Source organism: Pristiophorus japonicus, chromosome 24, assembly GCF_044704955.1.
Source record: "Pristiophorus japonicus isolate sPriJap1 chromosome 24, sPriJap1.hap1, whole genome shotgun sequence".
Classification (NCBI taxonomy): Eukaryota; Metazoa; Chordata; class Chondrichthyes; family Pristiophoridae; genus Pristiophorus; species Pristiophorus japonicus.
This window is the reverse complement of record NC_092000.1, coordinates 6,096,850-6,114,542: the sequence shown is the minus strand read 5'-3', so window position 1 is coordinate 6,114,542 and position 17,693 is coordinate 6,096,850. Positions and strand designations below refer to the sequence as shown.

General features: G+C 48.7%; 1 protein-coding gene across 1 annotated transcript; it reads left to right on the top strand.

The window, feature by feature from the left end:
* The first annotated feature begins 664 nt into the window (after nt 1-664).
* Nucleotides 665-13,936, top strand: ubl5 (ubiquitin like 5). The gene is made up of 5 exons (XM_070867013.1): nt 665-750; nt 3,294-3,361; nt 9,511-9,594; nt 9,832-9,869; nt 13,089-13,936. The coding sequence occupies exons 2-5, from the start codon at nt 3,306-3,308 to the stop codon at nt 13,130-13,132; spliced, it is 222 nt and encodes a 73-aa protein (XP_070723114.1). The 5' UTR covers nt 665-750; nt 3,294-3,305; the 3' UTR covers nt 13,133-13,936.
* Nucleotides 13,937-17,693: the final 3,757 nt, after the last annotated feature.

Below are 17,693 nucleotides of genomic sequence, written 5' to 3'. Positions count from 1 at the left end.
GTGCCCGCGAAATTGCCTGGAGACAAACCCCGCCTTCCGGGGAGAAAGGCTCCAATTGTATTGGACATGCCGCACGTCAGTCACAATTCCGGTGATGCGATTGGTGCAAAGAGAAGATGGTCTGTCACCGAGCAGCCGAATTGGATGACAACAGCGCGTTATTCAGGGTTACTGATTCGGTCCAGCAGAAAATAAACTTTTATATCAGTTAAAACAAAATAGCGCGGATTCTGGAAATGAAAAATACTGAAACAAAGCGTTCCTTACGATCCTTGATTTATTTTTTCCACCTTATTTTCACGTGTATCCATTGGGGTGCGCCTTAATCTCATTTTCCAACCTTTCTGATGCTTGATTCAACAGGAGAAACTATTACTAAAATTATCTCGGCAAGTTGCAGCGCTGTAATCGGTGTTTTCAAATATTTTTTATGTTTAAAGAAACTGCTCCTCGAAATGAAGCGATGAGTGAGTGGGCGGGCTTTGATTGAGCGCGACGCGTTGATTGGTCGGCAGAGGGGCATCAATCAGGGAAGCAGCGGCGTTGGATTGGTCCGCTCCGCCCGGCGTGGGCGGCGTCGCCTTGATTGGCCGGCCGGGCGGGGCGGGATGATGTCAATCAATGGAAGCACGGTGTGCGATTGGCTGGCCCGGCTGTCCATCAGTGGGGGGAGGGGGCGGGGACACGGGGACTGCGGCCTAGTCGCTGTTGTCAGGGTGAAGCCATCCTGAGGAGTTGGAGCAACAGGAGGTGAGTGGCATTGGGCAGCCCGGCTCCCATTCACAAATAACATCAAATAAAACACATATACAGAATGTTCTGGACCGTGTTGACATAATTCCTGGTGTTCAGGGCCCTGGGAGCATTAAAGCAAGACTTGCATTTATATAGCGCCCTTTCCCATCCTCTGCATGTCCCAAAGCGCTTTACAGCCAATCAGGGACTTGTTTTTTTGGAGTGTCGTCACTTGTAGAAAACGCCACTGTGCGCACAGCAAGCTCCCACACACAGCAATGTGATAATGACCAGATAATCTGTTTTAGTGATGTTGGTTGAGGGATAAATATTGGCCCCAGGACACCGGGGATAACTCCCCTGCTCTTCTTCGAAATAATGCCGTGGGATATTTTACTGCCCCTCCGACAGTGCGGCGCTCCCTCAGTACTGCCCCTCCGACAGTGCGGCGCTCCCTCAGTACTGCCCCTCCGACAGTACGCCGATCCCTCAGTACTGCCCCTCCGACAGTGCGGCACTCCCTCAGTACTGCCCCTCCGACAGTGCGGCACTCCCTCAGTACTGCCCCTCCGACAGTGCGGCGCTCCCTCAGTACTGCCCCTCCGACAGTGTGGCACTCCCTCAGTACTGCCCCTCCGACAGTGCGGCGCTCCCTCAGTACTGCCCCCCCTGACAGTGCGGCGCTCCCTCAGTACTGCCCCTCCGACAGTGCGGCGCTCCCTCAGTACTGCCCTCCCTGACAGTGCGGCGCTCCCTCAGTACTGCCCCCCCTGACAGTGCGGCGCTCCCTCAGCACTGCCCCCCCGACAGTGCGGCGCTCCCTCAGTACTGCCCCCCCTGACAGTGCGGCGCTCCCTCAGCACTGCCCCCCCGACAGTGCGGCACTCCCTCAGTACTGCCCCTCCGACAGTGCGGCGCTCCCTCAGTACTGCCCCTCCGACAGTGCAGCACTCCCTCAGTACTGCCCCTCCGACAGTGCGGCGCTCCCTCAGTACTGCCCCTCCAACAGTGCGGCGCTCCCTCAGCACTGCCCCTCCGACAGTGCGGCTCTCCCTCAGCACTGCCCCTCCGACAGTGCAGCACTCCCTCAGTACTGCCCCCCCTGACAGTGCGGCACTCCCTCAGTACTGCCCCTCTGCCAGTGCAGCGCTCCCTCAGTACTGCCCCTCCGACAGTGCGGCACTCCCTCAGTACTGCCCCTCCGACAGTGCGGCTCTCCCTCAGTACTGCCCCCCCTGACAGTGCGGCACTCCCTCAGTACTGCTCCCCCTGACAGTGCGGCGCTCCCTCAGTACTGCCCCTCCGACAGTGCGGCGCTCCCTCAGTACTGCCCCTCCGACAGTGCAACTCTCGTTTTATGCTCAAGTCTCCAGGAGGCAAGGGTGCTACCCACTGAGCCACAGCTGATGGGGTGAACGGAGACACGTTGCATCAGTGTACTGCCTGAAAGGGCGGTGGAAGCAGATTAAATAGTAACCTTCAATAGCGAATTCGGTAAATACTTGAAGGGCATTTTTTTTTGCCGGACTATGGGGAAAGCGCAGGGGCGTAGGACCAATTGGATAGCTCTACGAAAGAGGCACAATGGGCTGAATGGCCTCCTGAGCTTTATTATTCGATGATCACAACGTCATGGGTGTCAGCTTGGCTCAGCTGCCAGCTGAATTCAGCAGACTGGGGTTGTTGATTATAAATAAATGCAGGTTGATATTGCAACACTCCGTTCAGCATTGAAGTAGGACTTACAACTACAGTGTCCATCGTTATTTTATTTTGATACTAGGGGTAAGCCATTTAGGACTGAGATGAGGAGAAACTTCTTCACTCAGAGAATTGTTAACCTGTGGAATTCTCTACCACAGAAAGTTGTTGAGACCAGTTTGTTAGATATATTCATAATGGAGCTAGATGTGGCCCTTATGGCTAAAGGGATTAAGGGGTATGGAGAGAAAGCAGGAATGGGGAACTGAAGTTGCATGATCAGCCATGATCATATTGAATGGTGGTGCAGCCTCAAAGGGCCAAATAGCCTACTCCTGCACCTATTTTCTATGTTTCTATGACTCTGCAACAAATGATAGTTTACTTGAATATGACTACACTTTCCACGATTGTAAATTTGACTCTTCATTCCCATTGGAATTCTGAACAAAATATAGAGGCTCTTGTATTCTAATAAAATCATAACACAGAGAAGGTAGCCCCTCATGCCGGCTCGCTGAATGAGCTATCCAATTAGTCCCAAACCCCCCATGCTCTTTCCCCATGACCCTGCATAGAAACATAGAAATTTACAGTGCAGAAACAGGTCATTTCAGCCCATCGGCAAACGTAAAAACGACACCAAGGTTGAGAACAGTCTGCAATTTTGTTCCCTTTAAATATTTATACAATTCACTTTTGAAAGTTATTATTGAATCTGATTCTATTGCCCTTTTCAGGCAGCACATTCAAGATCATAACTTTTTAATAATTCTTTGAAGTTCCTATGGATATGGTATTTTTGTTCCAGTAAGTTTTTTTTCCTCTAACTAATTATTTTTTTTCCATCTTTCCAGGAATTTATAAGAATGATTGAGATAATTTGCAATGATCGCTTAGGGAAGAAAGTTCGAGTGAAGTGCAAGTATCCTTTAAGATGAGCGGTAAAATATTGCTGTCTTTTTAATTGGAACGTATCAGCCCTTCTGTGGTGGTTCAGTGAACTCAGTGAGTGCTCTTCTGTATTGGCTAGGATAGACTGATGAATGATACTTAAAGGGTTGACGGTGGATAGACAATGGCAGACATTTAAAGATCATATGGATGAACTACAACAATTGTTCATCCCTGTCTAGAGTAAAAATAAAACGGGGAAGTTGGCTCAACCGTGGCTAACAAGGGAAATTAGGGATACTGTTAAATCCAAGGAAGAGGCATATAAATTGGCCAGAAAAAGCAGCAAACCTGAGGACTGGGAGAAATTTAGAATTCAGCAGAGGAGGACAAAGGGTTTAATTAGGAGGTAGAAAATAGACTATGAGAGTAAGCTTGCAGGGAACATAAAACTGACTGCAAAAGCTTCTATAGATATGTGAAGAGAAAAAGGTTAATGAAGACAAATGTAGGTCCCTTGCAGTCAGAATCAGGTGAATTTATAATGGGGAACAAAGAAATGGCAGACCAATTGAACAAATACTTTGGTTCTGTCTTCACTAAGGAAGACACAAATAACCTTCTGGAAGTACTAGGAGACTGAGGATCTAGTGAGAAGGAGGAACTGAAGGGAATCCTTATTAGTCAAGAAATTGTGTCAAGGAAATTGATGGGATTGAAGGACGATAAATCCCCAGGGCCTGATAGGCTGCATCCCAGAGTACTTAAAGAAGTGACCCTAGAAATAGTGGATGCATTGGTGATCATTTTCCAACATTCTATTGACTCTGGATCAGTTCTTATGGATTGGAGGGTAGCTCATGTAACACCACTTTTTAAAAAAGGAGGGAGAGAGTAAACAGGGAATTATAGACCGGTTAGCCTGACACCGGTGGTGGGAAAAATGTTGGAATCAATTATTAAAGATGAAATAGCAGAGCATTTGGAAAGCAGTGACAGGATCGGTCCAAGTCAGCATGGATTTATGAAAGGGAAATCATGTTTGGCAAATCTTGTAGAACTTTTTGAGGATGTAACTAGTAGAGTGGACAAGGGAGAACTAGTGGATGTGGTGTATTTGGACTTTGAAAAGGCTTTTGACAAGGTCCCACACAAGAGATTAGTATATCAAATTAAAGCACATGGTATTAGGGGTAATGTATTGACGTGGATAGAGAACTGGTTGGCAGACAGGAAGCAGAAAGTCGGAATAAATGGGTCCTTTTCAGAATGGCAGGCAATGACTAGTGGGGTACCGCAGGGTTCAGTGCTGGGACCCCCGCTATTTACAATATATATTAGTGATTTAGATGAAGGATTTGAATGTAATATCTCCAAGTTTGCTGATGCCACTAAGCTGGGTAGCGGTGTGAGCTGTGAGGAGGATGCTAAGAGGCTGCAGGGTGACGTGGGCAAATGCATGGCAGATGCAGTATAATGTGGATAAATGTGGTGGCAAAGATAGGGAGGCAGAATATTACTGAATAGCGACAGATTAGGAAAAGGGGAGGTGCAACGAGACCTGGGTGTCATGGTATATCAGTCATTGAAAGTTGGCATGCAGGTACAGCAGGCGGTGAAGAAGGCAAATGGCATGTTGGCCTTCATAGCTATAAGATTTGAGTATAGGAGCAGGGAGTTCTTACTGCAGTTGTACAGGGCCTTGGTGAGGCCTCACCTGAAATATTGTGTTCAGTTTTGGTCTCCTAATCTGAGGAAGGATGTTCTTGCTATTGAGGGAGTGCAGCGAAGGTTCACCAGACTGATTCCCGGGATGGCAGGACTGACGTATGAGGAGAGACTGGATCGACTAGGCTTATATTCACTGGAATTTAGAAGAATGAGAGGGGTTCTCATCGAAACATTTAAAATTCTGACGGGAATGGACAGGTTAGAGGCAGGAAGAATGTTCCCGATGCTGAGGAAGTCCAGAACCAGGGGTCACAGTCTAAGGATAAGGGGTAAGCCATATCGGACCGAGATGAAGAGAAACCTCTTCACTCAGAGAATTGTTAACCTGTGGAATTCTGTCCGCAGAAAGTTGTTGAGGCCAGTTCGTTAGATATATTCAAAAGGGAGTTAGATGTGGCCCTTACGGCTAAAGGGATGAAGGGGTATGGAGAGAAAGCAGGAAAGGGGTACTGAGGTTGAATGATCAGCCATGATCTTATTGAATGGTGGTGCAGGCTCGAAGGGCCGAATGGCCTACTTCTGCACCTAATTTCTATGTTTCTGTTGGTACCTGCTTACCTGTTAGTTACAGGCCTTGTATCCACACACAAAATGAAAAGCGCACATTAGTGACAGAAAATATTGGGGTGACTGGACTGCAACTTGTGGGCAGAGCAGCTTATGTGTGACTGATAAGCCCTGATAATCGGTCTCTTAAAGCCCGGGGAAACTCTGTCCGCTTTGTAATTATTTCTTACTTGCTGATTTGGCCTGTTTGAATTTCTTGGTCCTGGTCCTGGATGTTTACCACTGTTATCTCATTGACTAGTAAATTCTAAACCTGAACACTTGTTAATTGGTGTATAAGTGGTGTATAGCAATTGCCTGCTACTGGTATGCTGGCGGTGGGAATTAATCGGGGTCTCTTGCTCTCCGTATCGAGTCCTCCTCGATTCCGAGGGGCTGCCTATGATGATGACGGGAACAGGCTGGGGAAGGGTTGCAAGCTCATCTTGGGGATGCATAATATGTAATATGTGTCTCTTGTGAATAAAGAATAAAACAAAAACGGAAAAATACCATACCTGGAAGCATCATTAGCCCACAGACACATTTATTTAGTTTTTGTAGCTTTCCTTGCTGCCTCTCTAGGTGGTTTCAGAAACAATTCTCTCTGAAATGTATGGCCTTGCAGAAAGGCAGCTTGTATGTCAGTTGACCTGCACGCCCATGAATATGTGGGCCAAAAAGCCAAAGAGAAATTTTTTGAACGTTACTTTTCCAGCAGTGGAAGAGTCCATCCATTCCAGCAAACACCAAGATCTGTCAGTATCTGCAGCTTGAGATGTATACAAATTGATAGAAACGAAGTAGAGAAGTCTTGCTACAACTGTATAGGGTATTGGGGAGGCCACACCTGGTGTTACTGCGTACAGTTTTGGTCTCCGTATTTAAGGAGGGGTATACTTGCATTGGAGGCTGTTCAAAGAAGGTTCACTCGGCTGATTCCTGAGATGAACGGTTGTCTTATGAGGAAAGGTTGAGCAAGTTGGGCCTCTACTCATTGGCGGTTAGAAGAATGAGAGATGATCTTATTGAAACATATAAGATTCTGAGGGGGCTCGACAAGGTAGATGCAGAGAGGATGTTTCCCCTTGTGTGGGGGAATCTAGAACCAGGGGGCATTATTTCAGAGTAATGGGTTGCCCATTTAAAACAGAGATGAGGAGGAATTTCTTCTCTGAGGGTGGTGCATCTGGGATTCCCTGCCCCAGAGAGCTATGGAGGCTGGGTCATTGACTATATTTAAGGCGGAGCTAGACGGATTTTTGAACGATAGGGGAGTCGAGGGTTATGGGGAGCACACAGGAAAGTGTTGAGGCCAAGATCAGATCCGCCATGATCTTATTGAATGGCGGAGCAGGCTCGAGGGGCCAAATGGCCGACTCCTGCTCCTATTTCTTCTGTTCTTACGGTTTTTGAGGCCCTGTAATGTGCGGCTCGGCAAAAAGCTGAGATAAATGATTGGAGGCCGAGATAGGAATGAAAATCTCGTCTTGTCTACTGATTGTGGGGGGGTTTTCATGATTAAGAGCTGTACAATATTCCTACAGGGTGCGAGTCCACAATAAAAAGAAAGACTGAATGTCGTGGGCAAAACGGACATCGCTGGGGCCAAACTCACCCCCCCACCTGAAAACTGGCAGCTCTGACCAACCACAATAAAGTTTAGTGCACAAGCAAGTGGCTCGTACAGGAATAAATTCCACAATTTACCCAATTAATAAATTGAACTACAACTGAACAAGATTTTTAAAAATACGCTTCTTTATTCCTCATTTTGGGAAGCCCGGCCACAACAGACCAAAAAAAATACACTGGGACTGTGCATACACAGCTACTTCCTGTTCGTTGGCAGCAGTCGCGTCCATATCAAAATGGTGGGCTTGTGATGTTTTCACAGCCTCGTTGTATTTTTTTTTCAGTAAATTATAATTTTCTTGTTTAAAAATATAATCAGTTATCACCGTGTTCTGGTTGTTTGGGAGGTATGCATTAAAAGCCACGATCATAAACATTCACCAACTTGCGAGCCACTTGTATCCCGCTCACCAGAGGGTACTACGATGCAGGTCAAAGATGAAGGTTTAAGGGAGGTCTTAAAGCAGGATAGGAAGATGGAGAGGCGGAGGAGTGTAACGAGGGAATTCCAGAACTTGGGATCCAGGCAGCTAAAAGCACAGCTAATGGGGCGAAGAGGTGTGAAAGAAAGAAAGACTGGAATTTCTGTAGCACATTTCATGACCACCGGATGTGCCAAAGCGCTTTATAGCCAATGAAATACTTTTGAAGTGTAGTCACTGTTGTAATGCAGCAGGCAATTTGCGCACAGCAAGCTCCCACAAACAGCAATGTGATCATGATCAGATCATGTTTTTTGTTATGTTGATTGAGGGATAAATATTGGCCCCAGGACACCGGGGAGAACTCCCCTGCTCTTCTTCGAAATAGCGCCATGGGATCTTTTGCGTCCACCCGAGAGAGCAGACGGGGCCTCGGTTTAACATCTCATCCGAAAGACGGCACCTCCGACAGTGCAGCACTCCCCCAGCAATGTACTGAAGTGTCAGCCTAGATTTTGTGCTCAAGTCTCTGGAGTGGGACTTGAACCCACAACCTGCTGACTCAGGCGAGAGTGCTACACCCTGGGCCACAGCTCACAGGTAGGGGAATCGTTTACAATATCAAAGGTACCATGTAATATATTGGGAGGAATATGGTAAATAAACTCCCAACAGTCACATACAACAAAGTAATGTGTCCATTGAACTGGCCCTAATCAGATGCCTTTGATTATAAATGGATAACAGTGGATTTGTTGACATAGGTAACAAATCATTTGGGTCTTGATTAAATTCTACTGACTAGAATTTTTAGAAGTATTGATGTTAAAATGGCAGGGTTTTACTGGGAGCTACTTTTTATATTAATGTCTTGAATTAAGAGTTGACTATTCCAATGCACTCCTGGATGGCCTCCCTCATTCTACCCTCCGTAAACTAGAGGTGATCCAAAGCTCGATTGCCCCGTGTCCTAACTCGCACCAAGTCCCGCTCACCCATCACCCCCTGTGCTCGCTGCCCCGTGTCCTAACTCGCACCGAGTCCCGCTCACCCATCACCCCCTGTGCTCGCTGCTCCGTGTCCTAACTCGCACCGAGTCCCGCTCACCCATCACCCCTGTGCTCACTGCCCCTTGTCCTAACTCGCACCGAGTCCCGCTCACCCATCACCCCCTGTGCTCGCTGCCCCGTGTCCTAACTCGCACCAAGTCCCGCTCACCCATCACCCCCTGCGCTCGCTGCCCCGTGTCCTAACTCGCACCATGTCCCACTCACCCATCACCCCCTGTGTTCGCTGACCTACATTGGCTCCCAGTTAAGCAATGCCTCGATTTCAAAATTCTCATCCTTTTCAAATCCCTCCATGACCCTCGCCCCTCCCTATCTCTGTAATCCCCTCCAGCCCCACAACCCCCCGAGATGTCTGCGCTCCTCTAATTCTTCCCTTCTGAGCATCCCTGATTATAATTGCTCCACCATCGGTGGCCGTGCTTTCTGTTGCCTGGGCCCCAAGCTCTGGAACTCCCTCCCTAAACCTCTCTACCTCTCTACCTCTCTTTCCTCCTTCAAGATGCTCCTTAAAACCTACCTCTTTGACCAAGCTTTTGGTCATATGCCCGAATTTCTACTTATGCGGTGTCAAATTTTCTAAATCTCATAATACTCCTATAAAGTGCCTAGAGCTATATAAAGGTGCTATATAAATACAGTTGTTGTTGTTGAATTACACCCAGCCTCGTTCTGTTCCTGTTTAGAAATGGGGAAAGTAGACCACATACGCAGTACAAACAGGATGGGACTACATGGAGCGTGTGTTGTTTTTTTCCCTTAACTTTGCTCCCTTCTAGTCCCGATGATACCATTGAAGATTTGAAGAAGTTAATAGCTGCACAGACTGGAACAAAATGGGACAAGCTTGTCTTAAAGAAATGGTTTGTACTTTTGTGTTGCTCTTAGTAAAAAAAAAATATGTAATTTAAATTATTCAGATTTTTGTAGAATTTATTGCAAAAAGAATCTAATTGCTTGTGTGTGGATTGAAACAGTTTTCAGCATTCTAGCCCATCCCGTGCTGAAGTTGAAATGTCTGCATCCACCTGTCTTGGCCCAAGTGGATGAAGAACATTTATTTCAATCGTTCATTCTAATTTAACTTTTTCTAATTCTAGGTATACCATTTTCAAGAATCATGTTCAGTTGCAAGATTGTATCTTTTGCACTTGTAAACCCAACCCGATGGTTTTCAACCTCTGCTGTAACGTATGGGGGCCCTTTGCAAATATTTACGCCCTCCTGATCGATGTTCCCTGCAAAAAAAAAATGTTAAAGATTCTGTGCGCGGGCCCTTTAACTGGCTCTCCTCAACCTTGGCATCTGCTGTTTGTTAATGATCTTAAGGGAAGGAAAGCTACCGGCCTTACCCAGCCTGGCCTATCGGCCACTCCAGTCCCGAGCATGTGAAAATTATGGGCAGGGAAAGACCCACTGGTCCCGTCTAGCTTGTCCCATATAGTTGTGAAGCTTTGTGCATCATGATACGGACGCTCCCTACTCACCTGGAGCCACGCCATCTCCTGGGGGAGACAAAAAAAAAACACATACATGATGGGGTCAATTCGGGGTAAAAATTCCTCTCTGACCCCTTATGATCGAAACTAGTCCAGGAGATCACATTGACCCTGATTTATATTACAGGCGATATGCTCTCTAATTATATATTTTTTGGCGCGTGGTCCCTTTAAATTTGCTGCGCGGCATCTCTTGCAGCGCCTTGAGCAGCCTGCGCGGGACCTCCCAATCAGTTGGCGGCCGCGCATCTTGGACGGAACATTGATTACAGGATATCTACCCCTTGTACAAGATGGCCTGCTCCCCAGCCAGCAACAAGTCCAGCTCTCGCTTGCTCTCTCCCGCTCGCTCTCTCCCGCTCGCTCTCTCCCGCTCGCTGTCCCCCGCTCGCTGTCCCCCGCTCGCTGTCCCTCGCTGTCCCCCGCTCGCTCTCTCCCGCTCGCTCTCTCCCGCTCGCTGTCCCCCGCTCGCTGTCCCCCGCTCGCTGTCCCCCGCTCGCTGTCCCTCGCTGTCCCCCGCTCGCTGTCCCCCGCTCGCTGTCCCCCGCTCGCTGTCCTCGCTGTCCCCCGCTCGCTGTCCCCCGCTCGCTGTCCTCGCTGTCCCCCGCTCGCTGTCCCCCGCTCGCTGTCCCCCGCTCGCTGTCCCCCGCTCGCTGTCCCTCGCTCTCTCCCGCTCGCTGTCCCCCGCTCGCTGTCCCCCGCTCGCTGTCCCCCGCTCGCTGTCCCCCGCTCGCTGTCCCCCGCTCGCTGTCCCCCGCTCGCTGTCCCCCGCTCGCTGTCCCTCGCTCTCTCCCGCTCGCTGTCCCCCGCTCGCTGTCCCCCGCTCGCTGTCCCCCGCTCGCTGTCCCCCGCTCGCTCTCCCCCGCTCGCTGTCCCCCGCTCGCTGTCCCCCGCTCGCTGTCCCCCGCTCGCTGTCCCCCGCTCGCTGTCCCCCGCTCGCTGTCCCCTGCTCGCTGTCCCCCGCTCGCTGTCCCTCGCTGTCCCCCGCTCGCTGTCCCTCGCTGTCTCCCGCTCGCTGTCCCCCGCTCGCTGTCCCCCGCTCGCTGTCCTCGCTGTCTCCCGCTCGCTGTCCTCGCTCTCTCCCGCTCGCTGTTCCTCGCTCGCTCTCTCCCGCCCGGTCTCTCCCGCTCGCTCTCTCCCGCTCGCTCTCTCCCGCCTGGTCTCTCCCTCTCGCTGTCCCTCGCTCGCTCTCAGAAGAAGAAGATGAAATATATTGAATCCGCGTCCATCATATGAGCCAGCAACCTGTTCCACAGGTCCACTGGGAAAGGAAGTGCTGCCCAACATCAAACCAGTTGTGGGCCTTGTATAGTTTGTAATTATGATCCTTGGTCCTCCTTGGCCTATTGAGTTAGAGGACAAAATGGTCCATATAACCACAATCTAGTCCCTTCATTGGTTTATGAACTTCGAGCAAATCGCCCAAGCATACGCTTTTCTAAAGTATACAGAGCCAGCTCTTTGAGCCTACTTGGGTAACTAGTCTGGTAATCAATCTTGTGGCCCTCCGCTGCCTCACTACCTCCACCATGTCGGCAAACCCAAGCCTGCAGCCCGTATTCTAACTGAGGCCCAACCAAGGTCTTGCACAAGGACAAAATAATTAGTTTTATCTCGCAGTGTGACTACAGCCTCGATCCCTGTTTGCTTTGCTGCAGCCCCAGTCATGACCTTTTAGAGAGTGATGCTTTATAACACCCAGATCTCTCTCTCTCACTGGCTTCAGTTCTGTTCCCTGCAGATATACACTCAGCATTCGACATGCTCACAGGCATAACACTGCACTTTTCCCAACTTAAATATTATTTACCAAACACTGGTCCATTTCCCCCAACACATTGAGCTGTTGCTAGTAATTGGGCATCCTCTACAGTCCTAACACTCGCACACAGTTTCCTAGCGTCTGAAAATATGCGGATCATTGCCCCAACTCGGTTATTAATGACAGCAGTAAATAGCAGTAAATATCGATCCCTGAGGGACACCAATTGCTTAACTAATCTCAACAACAACAACTTGTATTTATATAGCGCCTTTAACGTAGTAAAACCTCCCAAGGCGCCTCACAGGAGTGTTTTAAGACAAAACAAATAAATTTGATACCGAGCGACATAAGAAGAAATTACGGCAGGTGAAAAGAGGGAGGTTTTAAGGAGCGCCTTGAAGGAGGAAAGAGAGGCGGAGAGGTTTAGGGAGGGAGTTCCAGAGCTTGGGGCCCAGGCAGCTGAAGGCACGGCCACCGATGCTTGAGCGATTTATAATCAGGGATGCTCAAGAGGGCGGAATCTCGGGGGCTGGGGGTTGTGAGGCTGAAGGAGATTACAGAGATAGAGACAAAATTTCCACGCAGTTCCACTTCCTTCAGGCGATCAGCCAGCTCTCGCTCCACGCCGCAAGATCGCCACTAATTCCACAACGTTCCATCTTCTGGAGAAGCCTCTTCTGAGGTACCTTATCAAAAGCTTTCTGAAAGTCCAGGTTTGCTCTTGTCTTACCAGGTTACCCTCATCCACTAACCGGTGACCAATATTCCTGTTCATCATTACTTGGGGCCGGCGCGGCCCATTCAAAAAACCCGCGCATGCGCAGTTTTTCCTATCGACAAGCCGGCTGAGTAGAAGGTCCAGAGTGCAGGGAACATTACTGGTGACTCCTTCCCCCCCAAAAAAATTCACTCAAATTCCTTTGTTGCAGTATGTGTTTTTTTTTTGCCGCTTTGATTAAGAAAATGGCCCTATTTCTACACTGATCGGCGCGATTCTGCTGGTCGCTGTGTAAAATGCGGGTTGAACTGTGCAGCTCAGTACAACAGTCTGTGCCTCCTCGGCATTTGTGAGCCTTAACCAGGCTGCTTTCAGATGAGATCCACGATGGAATGAACCTGGAGCTCTACTACCAGTAAAGTAGAATGCACCCCAAGGAGGATAAGCTTGTCACCCAACATCACCCCGGCTCGTGGAGAAAAAGAACTTGTGGCTTCACAATGAAGCTTTGTGTATGCCTTTCTGAAGAACATTGATGATTTGTTTTTGTATGTCTTACATGACCAATGTTCCTCTTTTTTTTTTAAACTATATTTTGTATTTCAGAACAACATTAATTTCTGGTATCTTGGCCATGTTCAATCCGAGGTTTTTAATCCCTTTCCCCCCCCCCCCCCCCCAAATTTATAGGTGAATAAAGTGGCTGTCTATGTTCCTCTGTGCTTTAACCAATATCTTTCTCCTCCCTCCTTGACACATACACTGCTTCGTTCAGCATGATTTCAGGCACAAAGCTAGGCCGCTCGTGCTTGCCACTGAGCTGAGGCCCATCATTGCCGTTCTACAGCCTGGCCAACTATCGATTAAACCCGCTGCATGAATCGCCAACACGTACTGTGCGGAGAGCGAAAACGTTTTGAAGGGGTTGGAAGCCCTGGTTGGGTTAGCGAGGAGCTGAATCGTCATAGTTTATCGAGGTTCTCTCTTCTGCGTTTGGCTCAGCGGAGGTGGGAGACGAGCATTGCATTTGATATTTTTTCCCCTTTTCCCCGCGTGCAGGTGCAAGAAATTCAACTAGCAGGCTGACAGTGGGAGAGAATGCGAACCCATCTTCAGAAAGTTACTGTTCCGTGTGAAGTGGGCTATGTTAAAAGAGAACCATGTTAAAATGTAGACTCAAATTGATTGACTAGAATTAAAATCTGGAGATGTGCTTCACCTTGTTTGTGTTTCTCATGGTGCTCTTTTCTACCCGTGCAACCTGTGCTTTGGATGGAATGCACTCCAGACTCAGCTCTGTACACAGCGTTCATTAACTGCAGGTTCCCTGGGCCAGCTGTTTTTGTCAGCCATGGCTCAGTGTACAGCTCTCTCGCCTCTTGAGTCAGAAGGTTGTGGGTTCATGTCCCATTCCAGAGACTTGAGCACATAAATCTAGGCTGACGCTCCCAGTGCAGTATTGAGGGAGTGCCGCACTGTCGGAGGGGACGTACTGAGGGAGCGCCGCACTGTCGGAGGGGCAGTACTGAGGGAGCGCCGCACTATCGGAGGGGCAGTGCTGAGGGAGCGCCGCACTGTCGGAGGGACAGTACTGAGGGAGCGCAGTACTGAGGGAGCGCCGCACTGTCGGAGGGGCAGTGCTGAGGGAGCGCCGCACTGTCGGAGGGGCAGTACTGAGGGAGCGCCGCACTGTCGGAGGTGCCCCCTCAAGTGGACGTAAAAGATCCCACAGCCACTATTTCAAAGAAGAGCAGGGGAGTTCTCCCTGGTGTTCCGGGGCCAATATTTATCCCTCAATCAACAGAACAAAAAAAACAGATGATCTGGTCATTATCAGATTGCTGTGTGTGGGAGCTTGCTGTTGGCAAATTGGCTGCCACGTTTCCCACATTACAACAGTGACTACACTCCAAAAATACTTCATTGGCTGTAAAGTGCTTTGAGACATCTGGTGGTTGTGAAAGGTGCTATATAAATGCAAGTCTTTATCACTATCCGGTGACTCCTGCTTGGAAGTGTGTGTCAGCTGAGGACGCAACCGGGCTCAGCTATGCTGGTTCCCATGGTAACAGCCCGTCTGCTCTCTATCTCGACTCGCAAAATGGCCAACATACCAGAGGGTATATGGCACCTGTGGTACTGTACTCCAGTAAAGTCGAGTGTGGGGCTGGGGGGAGGACACAGAGTAGCTGAGTCAGGTTAAGGGAATCAGAGGCTGAATGCTGCAACCTCACAACTTGGATAAGGCCACAGTGCCACCAGGCTGATGCGGAAAAGTGTTGACTTTTGTTAACTAGGATCGAATTCTTGTTGCCGTTGCAGTTGAGGATAAAACCACTGTGGGATCATGTCTTGAACTATTCCACTAATTACTCTGTAAGGTGCTATAAATCAGACTGTACAAATGTCCAATAATATATGTACATCTAAAATATCTCGTAATTTAGATCATAGAATCATGCAGAGGCTATTCGGCCCATTGTGCCTGTGCCAGCTCTTTGGAAGAGCGGTCCAATTAGTCCCTCACTTTCTCTTTCACTGTAGCCCTGTAAAATCTTTTCCCTTCAAGTATTTATCCAATTTCCTTTTGAACGTTGCTGTTGAATCTTCTTCCTCCACCTTTTCCAGCAGCGTGTTCCCGATCACGAGATGTCTCGGGGTGAGGGATCGGCCATTTAGGACGGAGCTGAGAAATTTCTCCATTCGAAGGGTGATTAATTTTTGGAATTCTCTGCCCCAGAGGGCTGTGGATGCTCATTAGTTCAGTATCTTCAAGACTGTGATCGCAGTCATTGACAGCAAACGTGCAGGTGCAGCAAGCAGTGAGGAAGGCAAATGGTATGTTGGCCTTCATTGCAAGAGGGTTTGAGTACAGGAGCAAGGATGTCTTATTACAGTTATACAGGGCCCTGGTGAGACTGCACTTGGAGTATTGTGCGCAGTTTTGGTCTCCTTACCTAAGAAAGGATATACTTGCCATAGAGAGAGTGCAGCGAAGGTTCACCAGACTGATTCCTGGGATGGCAGGACTGTTGTATGAGGAGAGATTGGGTCGACTCGGCCTGTATTCACTAGAGTTTAGAAGAATGAGAGGGGATCTCATTGAAACGTATCACATTCTGACTGGGTTGGACAGACTGGATGCGGGGAGGATGTTTCCCCGGGGCTGGGAAGTCTAGAACAAGGGGTCACAGTCTCAGGATACGGGGCAGGAAATTTAGGAGCGAGATGAGGAGAAATGTTTTCACTCAGAGGGTGGTGAACCTGTGGAATTCTCTACCACAGAAGGCTGTGGAGGCCAAGTCACTGAATATATTTAAGAGGGAGATAGATAGATTTCTAGACACAAAAGACATCAAGGGGTATGGGGCAAAAGCGGGAATATGGTGTTGAGATAGAGGATCAGTCATGATCATATTGAATGGCAGTGCAGACTCGAAGGGCCGAATGGCCTACTACTGCTATTTTCTATGTTTCTATGATAGATTTTTTGATATTAAGGGAATCAAGGGATATGGGGATCGGGCAGGAAAGTGTAGTTGAGGTCGAAGATCAGCCATGATATTATTGAATGGCGGAGCAGGCTCGAGGGGCTGAATGGTCTACTCCTGCTCCTAATTCTTATGTTCTAAGATCTATGCATTTCTACATCAGCCATCATTGAAAGGTATTTGCAAAAGCCTTTCAGAATATAGCAGTTTTTTCTTCTTCCCGTTGTTAGGAATGAGTTTTGCAATAATCTCGGCAAACCGCTGCAGCCCTGTGCCAAGGACGAAATGAAGACACAGTCAAACGCTGGGAGGTTTTATTAAAAAGTTAAATGTTGCACATGTACACAGCCAACATACTCAGATTACAAAGGATGCTCTGCTGCAGAAGGTACACACGTTACAGTCGGGTGAGTTGTAGTTCATCCCTTCAGATGGCCGACTTAATCTTACACTCACAGCACAATGGACTTGCTTTTAAGCTCGGCTGAAAGGTCTCCATGAGCCTCACTCTTGGTTTTACATTAGCTATTAGCTCAACATATCAAGACTCCAAAAGGCTCCACAGTACGACCTCATAACATAACATAAGCCACCTTATTAAGTTACATGTACAGAAAAGCATAAACATATAGATGTATCCATGCGGAGACTATAACTCGAGACTATTTTATATGACAATTACAGCCTTACAGATATTTTCTGTCTGCTACATTTGCAGGCTTTTTAATTCAATTTAACTTGATTTTTTTTATTTAATTTAACTGCAGAACTTAATATAAACTGAAACTTAATATGCAATTCTTCCGCATGAAATGGATCTATTAACTATTGCTGAACCTTAAGGGGTGAAATTGCCCTCCGGCCCAAATGGGGCGGGTAATTTGAATGAAACGATTGTTCTCTGCTCGAATCCTTGGGGCGGAGAGTAGAGGGATTTTGCCCTCTTTTGGTGTGTGATTTCGTCGGGGTGGAAGTGGGCTTGGGCTGGGGGCGGAAGGCGGGCGGTGTCGTCAGCGCCGCGCTGACGCATAGCAACCCCCCTCCCCTTCAAGTTAAAGTGGAGGGGCCACTGCGAGCTCTGCAACCACTTTAGTGGCATCCACCAGGCCACCAGGGTGGGCTTTGGCCGGGCCAGCGGTCGGCCCGACAATTAAAATAAAATGGTGGCAGAGCGCCGTCCCCTTTAAGGGCGGACGTGCCGCCGGGTGGTAAGGGGTCAGCGCGTGCCTGATTCCGCCGCCACCTGGCCCGGGGGCAATTTAGGATCTGCCTGCCCCCGGTCGGAAAGGCCTTACTGCCCCGTTACCGCATCTTAGAGGCGGTAATGGACCTTAATGAAGGGGGCAATTTCGGCCCCTTAATCTCTTAGCCCCATGATTCTGCGACATAACACCGCTCCCTAGCTGAGAAAGTTAGCAGGCAGCCTGTTAGCACGTTGCTTTGCTGTTTTGCTCTAACCTGCCCAGTAGCTCAGCTTGGGAGCTGAATT

Coding starts and splice junctions, on each gene's coding strand:
- ubl5 (XM_070867013.1), top strand. CDS start 3,306: ATGATTGAGATAATTTGCAATGATCGCTTAGGGAAGAAAGTTCGAGTG. Junction 3,362..9,510: donor AAAGTTCGAGTGAAGTGCAA/GTATCCTTTAAG, acceptor GCTCCCTTCTAG/TCCCGATGATACCATTGAAG. Junction 9,870..13,088: donor TCATGTTCAGTTGCAAGATT/GTATCTTTTGCA, acceptor GGCTGCTTTCAG/ATGAGATCCACGATGGAATG.